At 43.0% G+C, this 15846-nt stretch overlaps 1 protein-coding gene across 1 annotated transcript in view; it reads left to right on the forward strand.

Moving 5' to 3' along the window:
* Positions 1–6662: 6662 nt before the first annotated feature.
* The window catches only part of SLC6A19 (solute carrier family 6 member 19), a 92900-nt gene continuing 83716 nt past the window's right edge, over positions 6663–15846 (forward strand). Inside the window, exon 1 of the mRNA XM_038391072.2 lies at positions 6663–6957. Within this exon, the coding sequence (XP_038247000.1) occupies positions 6756–6957 (202 nt within the window). The 5' untranslated portion in view covers positions 6663–6755. The remainder of the gene's footprint in view (positions 6958–15846) is intronic.

Here is a 15846-nt window from a genome sequence, read left to right on the forward strand (position 1 = left end):
CTTCCAATCTGGTTATCTCCAGTTTCTCTTGGGCATTGCTTTTTGTCATCTTAGCCTCTCTGTTTTTAACATAGCTATACCCGAGAGTTAAAAAGAAAGAAATACCTGGCTTGTAAAATTTTGCTGTACTGTAACCTGATACCTGTTCTCAGCTTACAGAAAAATCCTTTTGTTATGGAGCTGCTCTGTCCCCAGACCGAGAGACAGAATCTGCAGCTGCAGTCATAGAATCATAGAATATCAGGGTTGGAAGGGACCTCAGGAGGTCATCTAGTCCAACCTCCTGATCAAAGCAGGACCAATCCCTAACTAAATCATCCCAGCCAGGGCTTTGTCAAGCCTGACCTTAACTTCTAAGGAGGGAGATTTCACCACCTCCCTAGGTAACGCATTCCAGTGTTTCACCACCCTCCTAGTAAAAAAGTTTTTCCTAATATCCAACCTAAACCTCCCACACTGCAACTTGAGACCATTACTCCTCGTTCTGTCATCTGCTACCATTGAGAGCAGTCTAGATCCATCTTCTTTGGAACCCCTTTTCAGGAAGTTGAAAGCAGCTATCAAATCCCCCCTCATTCTTCTCTTCCACAGCTAAACAATCCCAGTTCCCTCAGCCTCTCCTCATAAGTCATGTGTTCCAGTCCCCTAATCACTTTTGTTGGCCTCCGCTGGACATTTTCCAAGTTTTCCACATCCTTCTTGTAGTGTGGGGCCCAAAACTGGACACAGTACTGCAGATGAGACCTCACCACTGTCAAATAGAGGGGAACGATCATGTCCTCGATCTGCTGGCAATGCGCCTACTTATACATCCCAAAATGCCATTGGCCTTCTTGGCAACAAGGGCACACTGTTGACTCATATCCAGCTTCTCATCCACTGTAACCCCTAGGTCCTTTTCTGAAGAACTGCTGCCTAGCCATTCGATCCCTAGTCTGTAGCGGTGCATGGGATTCTTCCATCCTAAATGCAGGACTCTGCACTTGTCCTTGTTGAACCTCATCAGATTTCTTTTAGCCCAATCCTCTAATTTGTCTAGGGCCCTCTGTATCCTATCCCTACCCTCCAGCATATCTACCTCTCCTCCCAGTTTAATGTCATCTGCAAACTTGCTGAGGGTGCAAGCCACACCATCTGCCAGATCATTAATGAAGATATTGAACAAAACCGGCCCCAGGACCGACCCTTGGGGCACTCCACTTGATACCGGCTGCCAACTAGACATGGAGCCATTGATCACTACCCATTGAGCCTGACAATCTAGCCATCTTTCTATCCACCTTATTGTCCATTCATCCAGCCCATACTTCTTTAACTTACTGGCAAGAATACTGTGGGAGACCATGTCACAAGCTTTGCTAAAGTCAAGGAACAACACGTCAACTGCTTTCTCCTCATCCACAGAGCCAGTTATTTCATCATAGAAGGCAATTAGATTAGTCAGGTATGACTTGCCCTTGTTGAATCTGTGCTTACTGTTCCTGATCACTTTCCTCTCCTCTAAGTGCTTCAGAATTGTTTCCTTGAAGACCTGCTCCATGATTTTTCCAGGGACTGAGGTGAGGCTGACCGGACTGTAGTTCCCAGATCCTCCTTCTTCCCTTTTTTAAAGATGGGCACTACATTAGCCTTTTTCCAGTCTTCTGGGACCTCCCCAGATTGCCATGAGTTTTCAAAGATAATGGCCAATGGCTCTGCAATCATATCCGCCAACTCCTTTAGCACTCTCAGATGCAGCGCAACTGGCCCCATGGACTTGTGCTCATCCAGCTTCTTTCTTCACAGAGGGCTGGTCACCTCCTCCCCATGCTGTGCTGCCCAGTGCAGTAGTCTGGGAGCTGACCTTGTTTGTGAAGACAGATGCAAAAAAAGCATTGAATATATTAGCTTTTTCCACATCCTCTGTCACTAGGTTGCCTCCCTCATTCAGTAAGGGGCCCACATTTTCCTTGACTTTCTTCTTGTTGCCAACATAGCTGAAGAAACCCTTCTTGTTACTCTTAGCATCTTAATCACCTTTTACAAAACCTTTTAAAATCCTGCTGTGCTTCTGGTTCAAAATGAACCCACTGTTCTGCCACCATGTCAAGGTTCCTTCCCCACTCTGAACTCTAGGGTACAGATGTGGGGACCTGCATGAAAGACCCCCTAAGCTTATTCTTACCAGCTTAAGTTAAAAAATTCTCCAAGATACAAACTTTGTCTTGTCCTTGAACAGTATGCTGCCACCACTAACCGATTTAAACAAAGAAGAGGGAAAGAGACCACTTGGAGATATCCTCCCCCAAAATATCCCCCCAAGGCCTACACCCCCTTTCCTCAGGAAGCCTTGATAATATCCTTACCAATTGGTACAGGTGAACACAGATCAAACCCTTGGATCTTAAGAACAATGAAAAATCACTCAGGTTCTTAAAAGAAGAATTTTATTTAAAGAAAAGGTAAAAGAATCACCTCTGTAAAATCAGGATGGTAAATACCTTACAGTGTAATCAGATTCAAAACATAGAGAATCCCTCTATGCAAAACCTTAAATTACAAAAAGACAGAAAAATAGGAATACACATTCCCTCCAGCACAGTGAATTTTACAAGCCAAAAAACAAAAGGAAATCTAACGCATTTTCTAGCTTGATTACTTACTAACTTTAAAGGAGTTGGAAGGCTTGCATTCTTGATCTGTTCCCAGCAAAAGTATCACACAGACAGACGGACAAAAGCCTTTTTTCTCCCCCCTCATTGGTTATTTTGGGTCACGTGCTAGCGAGGTTACCTTAGCTTCTTAACCCTTTACAGGTGAAAGGATTTTGCCTCTGACCAGGAGCGATTTTATAGCACTGTATACAGAAAGGTGGTTATCCCTCCCTTTATATTTATGACAGGGGATTTGATAGCCGCCTTCAACTTCCCAAAGGGGGGTTCCAAAGAGGATGGAGCTCAGCTGTTCTCAGTGGTGGCAGATGACACAAAAGGAGTAATGGTCTCAAGTTGCAGTGGGGGAGGTCTAGGTTGGATATTAGGAAAAACGATTTCACTAGGAGGGTGGGGAAGCACTGAAATGGATTACTTAGAGAGGTAGTGGAATCTTCATGCTTAGAGTTTTTTAATGCCCCGCTTGACAAAGCCCTGGCTGGGATAATTTAATTGGGGTTGGTCCTGCTTTGAGCAGGGGGCAGGGGTGAAAGGAAGAGGTACAGGCTGGTACAGCATACTGGTAAAAAAAGTGGCCGACTGTACTGGCCTGTACCGCTGACTTTAAAGCGCTGCTGTGGCAGCGCTTTAAAGGACCCTGCTTTAACATCGCTGCTCCTTTTGCGTCTCCCTGTTGGCGGCCTTGCCAGGTCCCTACTGTCAGGGCTGCCTCCGAGGGGGGTTGCAAAAGGGGCAGCGACGTTAAAGCGCTGCCATGGCAGCACTTTAAGCAGGGTCCTTTAAAGCCTGCTGTGGCAAAAGCACCCTGCTTAAAGCGCTGCTGCAGCAGTGTTTTAACATCCCTGGCCCTTTTGCCCCCCCCCGGGCCACCGACGGGGTGGGCAAAAGGAGCAGCTACCCTGGGGTCCACGATTTTACAGGGCCGGGTTCTGGAGCCCTGGGTGGTGCGACTGGGCTGGCTGGAGGACGCTGACCCCCCCAGCCCCACCCTTCCGGTAGAGACCCCACCCCTTCCGGGCGGGAGCCCCCCATTCCGGTAGGAGACACATTTTACTTTCACTCCAGCAGGGGGTTAACTAGATGACCACCTGAGATCTCTTCCAACCCTAATCTTCTATGATTCTCCTCTCAGCCTTCTTTTGGTTAGGCTAAACAAGCCAAGCTCTTTGGGTCTCCTCTCATAAGACAGGTTTTCCATGCCTCAGATCATCTTAGTAGCCTTTCTGTGCATCTGTTCCAGTTTGAATTCATCTTTCTAAAACATGGGACAACAGAATTGCACACAGTACTCCAAATGAGGTCTCACTAGTGCCTTGTATAATGGTACTAACACTTACCTGACTCTACTGGAAATACCTCGCCTGATGCACCCCAGGACTGTGTTAGCCTTTTTCACGGCTGCATCATAGTCATCCTGTGATCAACCAATACACCCATGTTTTTCTCCTCCTCTGTCATTTCCAACTGAAAAATCCTCAATTTATAGCAAAAATTCTTGTTGTTAATCCCTAAGTGCATGACTTTGCACTTTGCCCTATTAAATTTCATCCCATTTCTATTACTCCAGTTGACAAGGTCATCCAGACAATCTTGTATGGACAATCTTTGTGTCATCTGCAAATTTTATTAGCACACTCCCACTTTTTATGCCAAGGTCAGTAATAAAAATGTCAAATAAAAATCTACAATTACTTTCTATCATTTAGGCTACTTACTTTTTTCAGTTCACCAAGCTTGGAACAGATCATTTAACTTTAGGAAACATCCTAACAGCCCTTTCTTATCTTAATCACCTGCTAATCACTCTGTTTATAAACAAAATTCTGACTCCCTGCCTCGGGCACAAGTTGTGAGCAGCAGTGTCATGTCTCTTCTGCAGAACTCATTACGTTGCACACTCGGGCTGCCTGCGTGATGCTTGCAGTTTGGGGGGCAATGCCCTCCGATGCCTCCCACCCCCCGCATCTGCCCATGGACAAACCTTGTCTTAAAAGATCCACAGACACAAAAATCTTTGTCCAGGTACTTTGATAAATGGAGAGGAGTTGGGATAAACCTCTGTCCAGAGGCAGATTAAGATTTATTGGGAATCTGGACATTAAGAACATTTGGGCCCCCCCCACCTCATTAAAAACACAAATGTATCAAAATGCATTAATACAAAGACTCCATGCATGTCCTTATAGTTTCACATTCCTTTTAAAGAGATTACTTGTTGTTATTATTTTGATTCTGTGATATATATCCCATCAAAAGTCCTTTTCACCACCATCTATTGAACTGAGTAGCAGCTTAGGAAACTAATTACAGCCAGACTTTGCTTATCATTCCCAGTAATATCTGTATGTAGCAATGGAAAAAAGTGCTACACTTAATATACTGCAAATGTCTCTCTTTACACTTACATTTTAATAATATTATCACCTTATGTAACCAAAAATACAGACATATAAAACATGATATCATATGAGGGTTCCGAAGGGAGCAAGGAGGATGTGCAGTGGATTGAGGGGCCAGGCAGGAGGTTATCAAAGAGAGAATTGGAGAATATGAAGAAGTAGCAGGGTCAGAGGGGTTCTGCAGGGCAGGTGGAAGACTTAGGGGTATGCTGAGGAATGTAAAGGAAAGCTGATAAATAAAGGGGGGATTGGGGAACTTGGGTGTGGGATGAGAGACAGAGGAGAACAAAAAAGAATGTGGGTGCAGAAGGGGAGATGAGAGAGGCAAGGGAGAAGAGGTGGGAATGTCCAGGGGAAGGGAGCAGAGGTGAATGCAGAGGGTAGGTAGGAGACAGGAACCACGCGGGAGTAAAGAAGGAGAATGTGAGAGGCTGGCACTGAGAGGTGAGCCAAGGCAGTGAAAGAGTAGGGCTTGATTGGCAGCTCCCAAAGCCCAGGGGTTAGGGGAGAACAAGTAACATCGCCCCTCCAAGGACCAGCAGGAAGTGAGAAGCTGAATGAGAACTAGCTGGGTTCTTAGGGGCTGGGCCATATCACTTTCTTCTCACAATTGACTGATAGCCTAAAAAGCTATCATAATGAATCTGTGGACCTTAGTACAAGATAAAATGCAAATTTTACTTAACATATATGCACAGTGTGTTAACTTTATATTAGTATACAATAGTGTTTGTCATTAGAAACATAGCATTTGAAAACAGTTACGCACAATAGTAACTGGGATACCACAGTTTCACTCATAAAGAGAATAAGAAAAAATGGTGGCAACTGTCATACTTGTTGGCAAAAAGAAAAGGAGTACTTGTGGCACCTTAGAGACTAACAAATTTATTTGAGCATAAGCTTTCGTGAGCTACAGCTCAAGTGTTTCTTTTTTAACATTGAACAATCTACTATAAAATCATAATTAAGGCTAAGGAATCATTATGACTTTAAGCCTATTAATAAAAAGGCATCTCCTTTCTTGAGACTTTATCTTGTGATGGTTAGATGTAAACGCTTATGAACCTGAAGGCTATGGGTTTTAAAATCACTGTGCCTCTCCTTCCTTTCTGGTCACATTGTTCAGTGATATTATCCAGCCAAATAAGAGGTAAATATATCAGTAAAAGTCCTCCTTACTGGGATTTAGAGGTAAAAATAAGGTTTTATAAATGTTCTATGGGAACTTATGCATGACACAGACTTTCATAAAATTTATTTTTCTGGAAGAAGTCTGGAACCCACTTATTAGCTCTGAATCACTGGAATAGTTTTACTCTATAGCTGATAGTGCTAAATGTGCATTACAACTGAGTTTGCATAGGAGGAGTGGCAAGGAGTATTTCACAATCTGTTAGGTGATTAGAATTTTTAGGGCAAATTACCCCTTGAATGGCAGTAACTGGTAATGATGTTTTGTGCTAACAGAACAAAGTGTTCAATGGAGCCTTGGCAGATAAGGCATTAATAAGTATCAGAGCTGACTTGGTTAATGAAATGATTTGCTGACGCTTCTTTTTGTCACTCGTCTGCACTTTCAAGTTTAGTGCCAAAGGTTCACTATATATAGCTGAAGCCAGCATTAAACACTCCCATTTTATTCAGACCTATAACCAGCTACTTGTTCCCTTAAATCTTTTCTAAGGCAGTAATTTCAGGCAAAATGGTGAAGCTTCAGCTGCCCAACCCAGGCCTGGACAATAGGATACCTTCCCATACAGAACTTGAAACCATTGAGAAAGAAGAGGCTGATACGAGACCAAAATGGGATAACAAGGCTCAGTACATGCTAACCTGTATAGGGTTTTGTGTGGGATTAGGAAATGTATGGCGATTTCCTTATCTCTGCCAGAGCCATGGAGGAGGTATGTTTTTAATTAGATTTCTAAGTATATCTATTTTGGTATATTGGTAATATCAAGCAAAATATTTTGTCTTTTGGAACCCATGCTTGATCCGATATATTGCTTATAGGTAACAGTACAAAAATGTTCTGTTTTTCATATTAAAATGCATGGTATATTAGAAATAATATAAATGCAATTTCTTACTTAACACATATATTGAAGTAACATATACACAGTAAGCAAACATTCCAGAGTCTGATAAAAATCACTTGCTTGATGGAGGTGGTTTTCAAATAAAAGTGATGCCATTATGTACTCAGATATTTTGAGGCAGTGTCTTAAAGATAATAAGTTATCTAGTAAGGGGACAGACAGATTTCATCGTTACTAAAATACTATAAATATAGTTTAATTTCACATTAATTTTTAAATATATTAAATATATTTTCATATGTCATATGTATTTTTGTACAAAGAAAGTGATCCAATAAACTGCACTTTAAGGGCATGATTCTGAGAGTGGCTGAGGGAAAGCTACTGTTGACAGTATATAACACATCTCCAGGGGGTTACAGCTTAGAGGTTTTGATTAGCTTTGGACTGATACATGATATATCTATGATGTCAGAATAAATACAAATTATGATAGTTGGGTATAGCATCTCTAGAGTTAAAGTTGAGAATAGTTTACTGTTTAACAGCCAATTTTTCTAAGTGCTCCAAAATCCACATGCATATTCAGATTGCCTTGTAATTTACTATATCTCCTTGGTTTCAGGATAGTTGTCCAAATGTGAAGTCATTTGAACAAGAGATTCCTGAGATACAGCCTCCACAAAATATTATATCAATTGTTAGGGTTCCCACTTGCCCTCCCTTCGTTCTTGTTATGCAGACAGAAAGCAGGAGACCAGAGTCCAAAGTGCGGGCAATGTGATGTTTATTGGGGTTACCAAGCAAGCATAATCCACAGCTCTGTACACCAGCAGAGCTTTCTCCCATTTCCCCTTCTCTTTCTTAGCAGGCTCAATTATACCTGCAGTGCACATCCTTGGCACCACCCCTTAAAATTTATAATCATATTCTGTTTTGGGTGGTCTTGAGTCTGGGTGCTTTGGTACCACCTCTTTTGTACCCCACGGGAGGGGTAGGGAGTGAGGCTGTGTCCTGGCCAAGGCCACCTTTTTCTTGTTTTTTAATGTTTTTCCCTCCCATCCCCTTTGCCCTTCCCAACTGGTTGCTTGACCTTATCTCGGAAAAGGAGTTGTACATTCATATATCAAACTCCCACCATATCCAGCAACACTTTGACTCTAATCCTCATTTTTTCTCATTATACTAAACACCGCATTTGGCTAGGCAGAAGCAACACACCGTCTTTATTCTTTGTTCACATGTCAGTAAGGATATAAGAATATTAAAAGTCAAATGGGTAAACAAAACCCCAAATTCCATCTCAGACAAATATACAGGCCTGAATGCTGTATCGCTATCACTAACATCAATTTTTTACAATCATCAATTTTTTGCACAAATCTGGTGCTCAGACTATGGTTCTGATTTTCCCTACACCAATAATACCTAGTTGGATTTGATTTCAGTTAGTAGGTGGCACCCACAGTCCTTTTAAGGAAAAAAATATTTTAAAATTTTTTCCGGGAAAAGATTGGATCTACAGTGTATATCACGCTTTGGCACTATGCCAGAGCATCTGGACTGAGACCCTGTAGCAAACCAGAGTGTTTGCAGACAGCATGCTATCAGAGTTACTGGTTGGTTCAAGGTGACCTATTGTGGCCATTGAACTTGAGCCACACCTGTATACTGGAAGATTAAGTCCTGCCCTCAGTAGCTTTCTGAAAATGTATGTTAACGCTCTTCCTGTGTTCTGCTCCAGAGAGGCAGGGACTGTGTAAATGGGCTCCCTTTAAAAATTTTGCAGCAAAAACAAAGTGTCAGTATTTCAAAGTAGTCTAATATTATTATGCATACTAATATGTTTTGAAAATTGTTATGCCTCATGAGGGCCAGGTCAGAGTATGGTTCAAGTTTATAGTCCTTTGATCTGGGAATTCTTCAGGTAATGCCTTCCCCACCACCCTACCCCGATCAGGAGCTGCTTTTAATATTCAAATAGTTCTAAAATGCATGTGCATATGGAGGTTGTCTTGCAATTTGGTATGCCGCAACAGGGACTGGAATAGAGTTTGTGGTGCAAATGTGGGATCGTTTGGTTAAGGGATTCCTGAGACACAGCCCTTCCTAAAATGAGATGCTTATAACATTTTAGAGGCAAAGCTACAGAAAATCTAAGGGTCTGACCCATTTATAGCATGGACTACCCGTGACATTAGTTATTGAATGTTACCAAGAACCAGTCTAGAACTATTTCAAAAATTATTGCATGCTAATAGCTTGAGCACCTTTGCTTACATACAGTTTACATCTGTGAGAGTTATTGTTTCCTCAGGAACTTCTTGGTGAGCACTACTCTCTGAACAATGCAGTTCATTAGAGGCGTTAATACTGCTTGTTGTATGCTAAGACTATGAGTTCAAATCCTTTTCTCTGGAGTTTTCCATCTTATGTACATTAGTACTTTCAACCCATCTTTTGTTTGGCATCTGGGGCCACAATGTGGTAGTATGAGTAGTGTGTGCAATTTTGAGGAAATTCAGCAACCCATGGATGTATCTCCAATTCCGTCTACATATCTATCCAAGTCCCACCCTAGGACAATTTAGATGGGTGGCATTGTGTCTGGGATATGAAGCCATGTATGACTGTGTTAGACTGGAATGACATGGGAGGGGCTATTTGCCACATTGACAATAGCACCAGAGAGGCCAGCTCAAGAGTCCCAGTCAGGACAAATTAGTTATTTGCTGGGATAGACAATAGACCTCACAGAGTGGGCCTGGATCAGGCATGAGACGGGCTTGGCATAGGCACACAGTGCCAAGACCAGGGTGAAGAGCCCAGAATAGACATGTTTAGTCTATGTACCAAGCACCCAGTGATGATACTGGGATGAGAACAGGCACACTTGGTGCATATGCAAAGTGCACCGTGCTCAGATTGGAGTGTATTTAGAACTGGATCCAATTCAAGGTCCGGGCCCTGCTCTTTAAGGTCTGTAGCAGCCTGTAAACAGGCTACCTGCAAGACTCTCCCTTCATGAACCTCACAGAAAACTCAGAGTGTTCAATCCTTGATTTAACCAAGTGTATGTTCAGTATTGCTGAGAGGAGTGGAGAGGGAAGCATGAGCCCAGCATAATTTAGGCCAGCCTAACAGCTGCTCTAGGACTCCTGTGCTGCTGAGGATCGGGAGGAGAATTATGTGCTCTGTCTCACCCTCTGTTTGGATCTGACCCTCCTCACCCGCTATGGGTGGGGAGAGCGCGTGGCATAGAACAATCTGTGCTAGTTTTGTGCCAGCTGAGCATTCTGCTCTGTCAAGGGAATTCCTGAGCTGCCTCTGAAGAAGAGCTGTATGTCGCTTGAAAGCTTGTCTCTCTCACCAACAGTAATTGGTTCAGTAAAAGATATTACCTCATCCAGTTTGTCTCTCTGTCCCTTTAAAACAGATTTCTGCTTGCTCTGTGGTGTCTAAACAGCACAAAGCAGCTGGATTAGAGGCCAAGAACTGAGCACAGAAACCATCTGTGCCAATGGTGGAAAGGTCAGGATCCAGTGGCAAGGCATGTTACATGCAGAATTTTGGGCAGTGGAACAACAGGCCAGAGGAGAGCAGAATGAGTTCTGATTTTTTTTGTTTTCAGATTCTTGCACAAAATCTAATGTTTTATAGAAGTCTATCATGGGGATAGCAGAAGTTGAAGAGTAGGTAAAAGGAAGATAAGAAAAAAATCTAAATATAATCAGCCAAACATTTGGATAGTAAGAGCAGATCCTATTTTTGATTATATTTTATGCTAGTTTTAAAACATGTATTTGGTTACTAGAAACTATGATCATCACTCTATAATTAAGAAATCAAAAGAGCAGCCACAGCAAAAACTAGGCCATAAAATTTTACCCAGTAATTCATGCAATGAGTCCATGCAATAATTTCTGGTTGAGCTAGAGCTTATATCTTGTAGAAAAACATTGAATCTTGATTTAAAGAGTCCACATGATTGAGAATCCAGCACGTACCTTGGTAAACAAATTACCCTCTGTTAAAATTTGCACCCCATATTCAACTAGAATTTGTCAGCCTTCAATTTTCAACTATTAGATCCTTTATGCTTTTGTCTGAGAGAGAGATTTTTTTTTCCTACTAAGCAGTTTCATACTTACAATGCTCTTCCATGCAGAAAGAGACATGTCTGGGGTTTATTACAACATCTGCAGGTAACCTATTCTGGAGCTTTACTGTCCTTACAGATCGAAGGTTTTCCTAATATAATCTAAATAATCTTTGCTGCAAACTAAGCAAATTACCTTTGTTCTATACATTTGGTGAACAACTGATGACCAGCCTCTTTATAACAACTCTGTACGTATTTGAAGATTTATCATGGCTCCCCTTAGCCTTCTCTTCTCTAAACCAGAGATTCTGAAACTTTTTTTTTGCTGTGTGCCTCCCCGTCCTGGGCAGAGACTTATATTCCATGTGTATCCCTCCTGCCCCACCAATATGAGAAACCGAAGAGACATAGCCCAGCCAGATCAAGTAGCAATACCTGGGAGATCAGGAGGCAGGGGATAGTGGTTTGTGGGTGTCTGGGAGGATGCAGGGAATAGAGGGTGTCTGAGGAAGGTACAGTATTGGTGCTGGGTGCCTGTGAGAGGTGGGAGACAGGGGCATCTCTTATTCACTTACTGCCTCCCTGTGCACACCTGTCGGGAATAGGTACCAGCTGCTCAGCTACCTCCACCTGTTGCTAAGCAGAGCAAAAGCACTTGCAGCTGGATGGGACGCTCCACCTCCTCTGCACTGCTGCTTTCTGACAGCCTGAGGCTACAGCTACAGTGACCCCTATCCCTCCCACCAAATGTGATGCCCATGCAGTGTGCATGCTGCCTGCCTAATCTGAATTTAAGCGCCCTCCCCCTCCCCCAGACACACAAGCCTGCAAAAAATTTCCAGTTAGGCAATAGTAGCAGCTTCCTAACATCATCACCAGGTAGGGCCCACAGGAATCAGATGACTCCATGCTGCTCACTAATCCTCTGATGTCATTGCACTCCCTTCCCCGGGGGGCCTGCCCACAGTTTGAAAACCAATGCCCTAGACCAGGGGTTCTCAACCTTTTTTCTTTCTGAGGCCCCCCTAATATGCTATAAAAATTCCATGGCCCAACTGTGCCGCCACAACTGGTTTTCTGCATATAAAAGTCAGGTCTGGCATTAGAAGGTAGCAAGCAGGGCAGTTGCCTGGAGCCCCATTCCACAGTGGGCCCTGCAAAGCTAACTTGCTCAGGCTTCAACTTCAGCCCTAAGTGGCAGGGCCCAGGGTCCCGGGCTTCAGCTTTGCACAGGGAGCTTTGACTTTCTGCCTTGTGCTCCAGTGAGTTTAACACTAGTCCTGTTTGGAGGACTCCCTGAAACCTGCTCATGACCCCCCAGGGGGCCCCAGACCTCTGGTTGAGAACTACTGCCCTAGATTAAAACTGCCCAATTTTTTCAACTTCTCTTCACAGGGAGGTTTTCTAAATCTTTTATAATTTTTGTTGCTCTCCTCTGGATTCTCTCCAATTTGTCCACATCTTTCTTAGTACTCCAGTTTAGGCTTCACCAGTTTAGGCTTTAGTGCTGAGTAGAGGAGGGCAGTTACCTCCCTGGTCTTACCTATTAAGTTACTATTAATACATCCCTGAATGCCATTTGTATTGTGTGTGTATGTTTAAAATCAGGAATTCAGGAATGCTGTCCCTGGGAAAATCCACCTAAATTTGACTGCGTTCTGAGTTTTAAAAAAAAAATCTTACGCTGACAGGCTCAAAAGAAGTTCGTTAGAGGCTGGAAACATTATTCTCCAAAGATTCCAGCCCCCCTGAGCATTCTCCATCCCCACATAGCTCCTACCTGTCATCAGATTGAGCATAATCCATTCCCACAGAGCAACACATGTTACAGCCCAGGACTGCAAAGGCTGTGCAGGTATTTGCCTGCAATTGCTCCTTCTGGCACCAGAACTGAGAGAATGGAGACACTCTCTCTTGGGGTCTCAAAGCTTCCTCCACTGGTGTCCAGACAAGAAAGAGAAGAGGGAAGCACCTGACTCAAGAGGGGAAGAGTTAAGCAGAAACAGGCTTCAAGGGAGAAATGGGGCAGATGAGCTTGAGGGTGGAGAGGTAGGGAAGCAGATACGCAGTGTCAAGTACATGCTAGGAGACAGGGACAGAAGGGGACTGAGGAATAGGGAAAGAAGGATCTGTGTCCATTGGAGCAGATTCCTCTCCATAACCTAGAATCAAACCTAGAATTCCCAAGCTTCAATATTTCTCTGCTGTCAGCAAAAAGCTGTGACACCCACTGGTAAAATGGGTCTTTCATCGCCCTCTAGTGGCTGATCCACATAAAGGATAGGTTTCAGAGTAGCCGCCGTGTTAGTCTGTATTCGCAAAAAGAAAAGGAGTACTTGTGGCACCTTAGAGACTAACAAATTTATTTGAGCATAAGCTTTCGTGAGCTACATCCACTGAATGCATCCGATGAAGTGGGCTGTAGCTCACGAAAGCTTATGCTCAAATAAATTTGTTAGTCTCTAAGGTGCCACAAGTACTCCTTTTCTTTTTACATAAAGGATAACATCTTATTATTGCAATCAGTTGCTCCATTAGCTCAAGTAATAGAAATCTGTAGCTCTAAAGGTGCCAAACCTCTTTATAACCTATGGGGACAATATGGTTCAGTGTGATGGAATATATTTTTTCAGCAGGCTTTTCAAAAATCATAGGAAATTAAATTAAAAAGAAAAAATGCATTAAAAGAAGTTAAGGTTACAAGGTCAAGAGTTAGGAAATACTTTGCTGCTTTAATTCAGCAGAGAGGTGCATATCATCTTCAGTTACATGATCACATATTTTTTCCCACAGGACTCCTAATTCATTTAGTGCACAGGATAGACTATCTTCTTAGAATGAATCAGGGTTGTGTAGTGAACAAGGCGGTTGTTGCAGAAGTGGGAAGGTGTGTAGTAAATGAAGATGAGTATTGCAGGAAGAGAAAGGATGGTGTTATGGTTAAGGCATTTGAAAGTTGCCCTGAAGAACTAGATTCTAGTCCTGCCTCTGCCACAGAGTTCCAATGCGATACTGGTCAAGTCACATGAAATAAGATTTTCACAGATGGCCATTGACTCACTTTCTGAGTATGACAGGTTTCAGAGTAGCAGCCGCGTTAGTCTGTGTTTGCAAAAAGAAAAGGAGTACTTGTGGCACCTTAGAGACTAATAAATTTATTTGAGCATAAGCTTTTGTGAGTTACAGCTCACTTCATCAGATGCATTCAGTGGAAAGTACAGTGTGGAGATTTATATACACAGAGAAAATGAAAAAATGGCTGTTATCATACACACTGTAAGGAGAGTGATCACTTAAGATGAGCTATTACTAGCAGGAGCGGGGAGGGGAGGAAGAAAACCTTTTGTAGTGATAATCAAGGTGGGCCATTTCCAGCAGTTGACAAGAATGCCTGAGGAACAGTGAGTGGTGGGGGTGGGGGGGAAATAACATGGGGAAATAGTTTTACTTTGTGTAACGACCCATCCACTCCCAGTCTCTATTCAAGTCTAAGTTAATTGTATCCAGTTTGCAAATTAATTCCAATTCAGCAGTCTCTCATTGGAGTCTGTTTTTGAAGTTTTTTTGTTGAAGAAGAACCACTCTTAGGTCTGTAACTGAGTGACCAGAGAGATTGAAGTGTTCTCCAACTGGTTTTTGAATGTTATAATTCTTGACGTCTGATTTGTGTCCATTTATTCTTTTACGTAGAGACAGTCCAGTTTGACCAATGTACATGGCAGAGGGGCATTGCTGGCACATGATGGCATATATCACATTGGTAGATGTGCAGGTGAACGAGCCTCTGATAGTGTGGCTGATGTGATTAGGCTCTATGATGGAGTCTCCTGAATAGATATGTGGACACAGTTGGCAACGGGTTTTGTTGCAAGGATAGGTTCCTGGGTTGGTGGTTCTGTTGTGTGGTGTGTAGTTGCTTGTGAGTATTTGCTTCAGGTTGTGGGGGGCTGTCTGTAAGCAAGGGCTGGCCTGTCTCCCAAGATCTGTGAGAGTGATGGGTCGTCTTTCAGGATAGGTTGTAGATCCTTGATGATGCGTTGGAAAGGTTTTAGTTGGGGGCTGAAGATGATGGCCAGTGGCGTTCTGTTCTTTTCTTTGTTGGGCCTGTCCTGTAGTAGGTGACTTCTGGGTACTCTTCTGTCTCTGTCAATCTGTTTCTTCACTTCAGCAGGTGGGTTTATAGTTGAAAGAATACATGATAGAGATCTTGTAGGTGTTTGTCTCTGTCTGAGAAGTTGGAGCAAATACGGTTGTATTGTAGAGCTTGGCTGTAGACAATGGATCGTGTGGTTCGATCTGGGTGAAAGCTGGAGGCAAGTAGGTAGGAATAGCGGTCAGTAGGTTTCCGGTACAGGGTGGTGTTTATGTGACCAGCGGGTGGCACCTTTTTTTTTTAAATCTCCGCTCCCCCTGTTTTCTCCATCTGGCTATGCCACTGGGGAGGGCTTGCAAATGCTTTGGAGGTTAGGATTAAAATTCAAAATGATCTGGACAAACTGGAGAAATGATCTGAAGTAAATAGGGTGAAATTCAATAAGGACAAATGCAAAGTACTCCATTTAGGAAGGAATAATCAGTTGCACACATACAAAATGAGAAATGAGTGCCTAAAAAGGAGTACTGCAGAAAAGGATCTGGGGGCTATAGTGGAC

This window comes from Dermochelys coriacea, chromosome 2 (assembly GCF_009764565.3).
Source record: "Dermochelys coriacea isolate rDerCor1 chromosome 2, rDerCor1.pri.v4, whole genome shotgun sequence".
In the NCBI taxonomy this organism is placed as follows: domain Eukaryota; kingdom Metazoa; phylum Chordata; order Testudines; family Dermochelyidae; genus Dermochelys; species Dermochelys coriacea.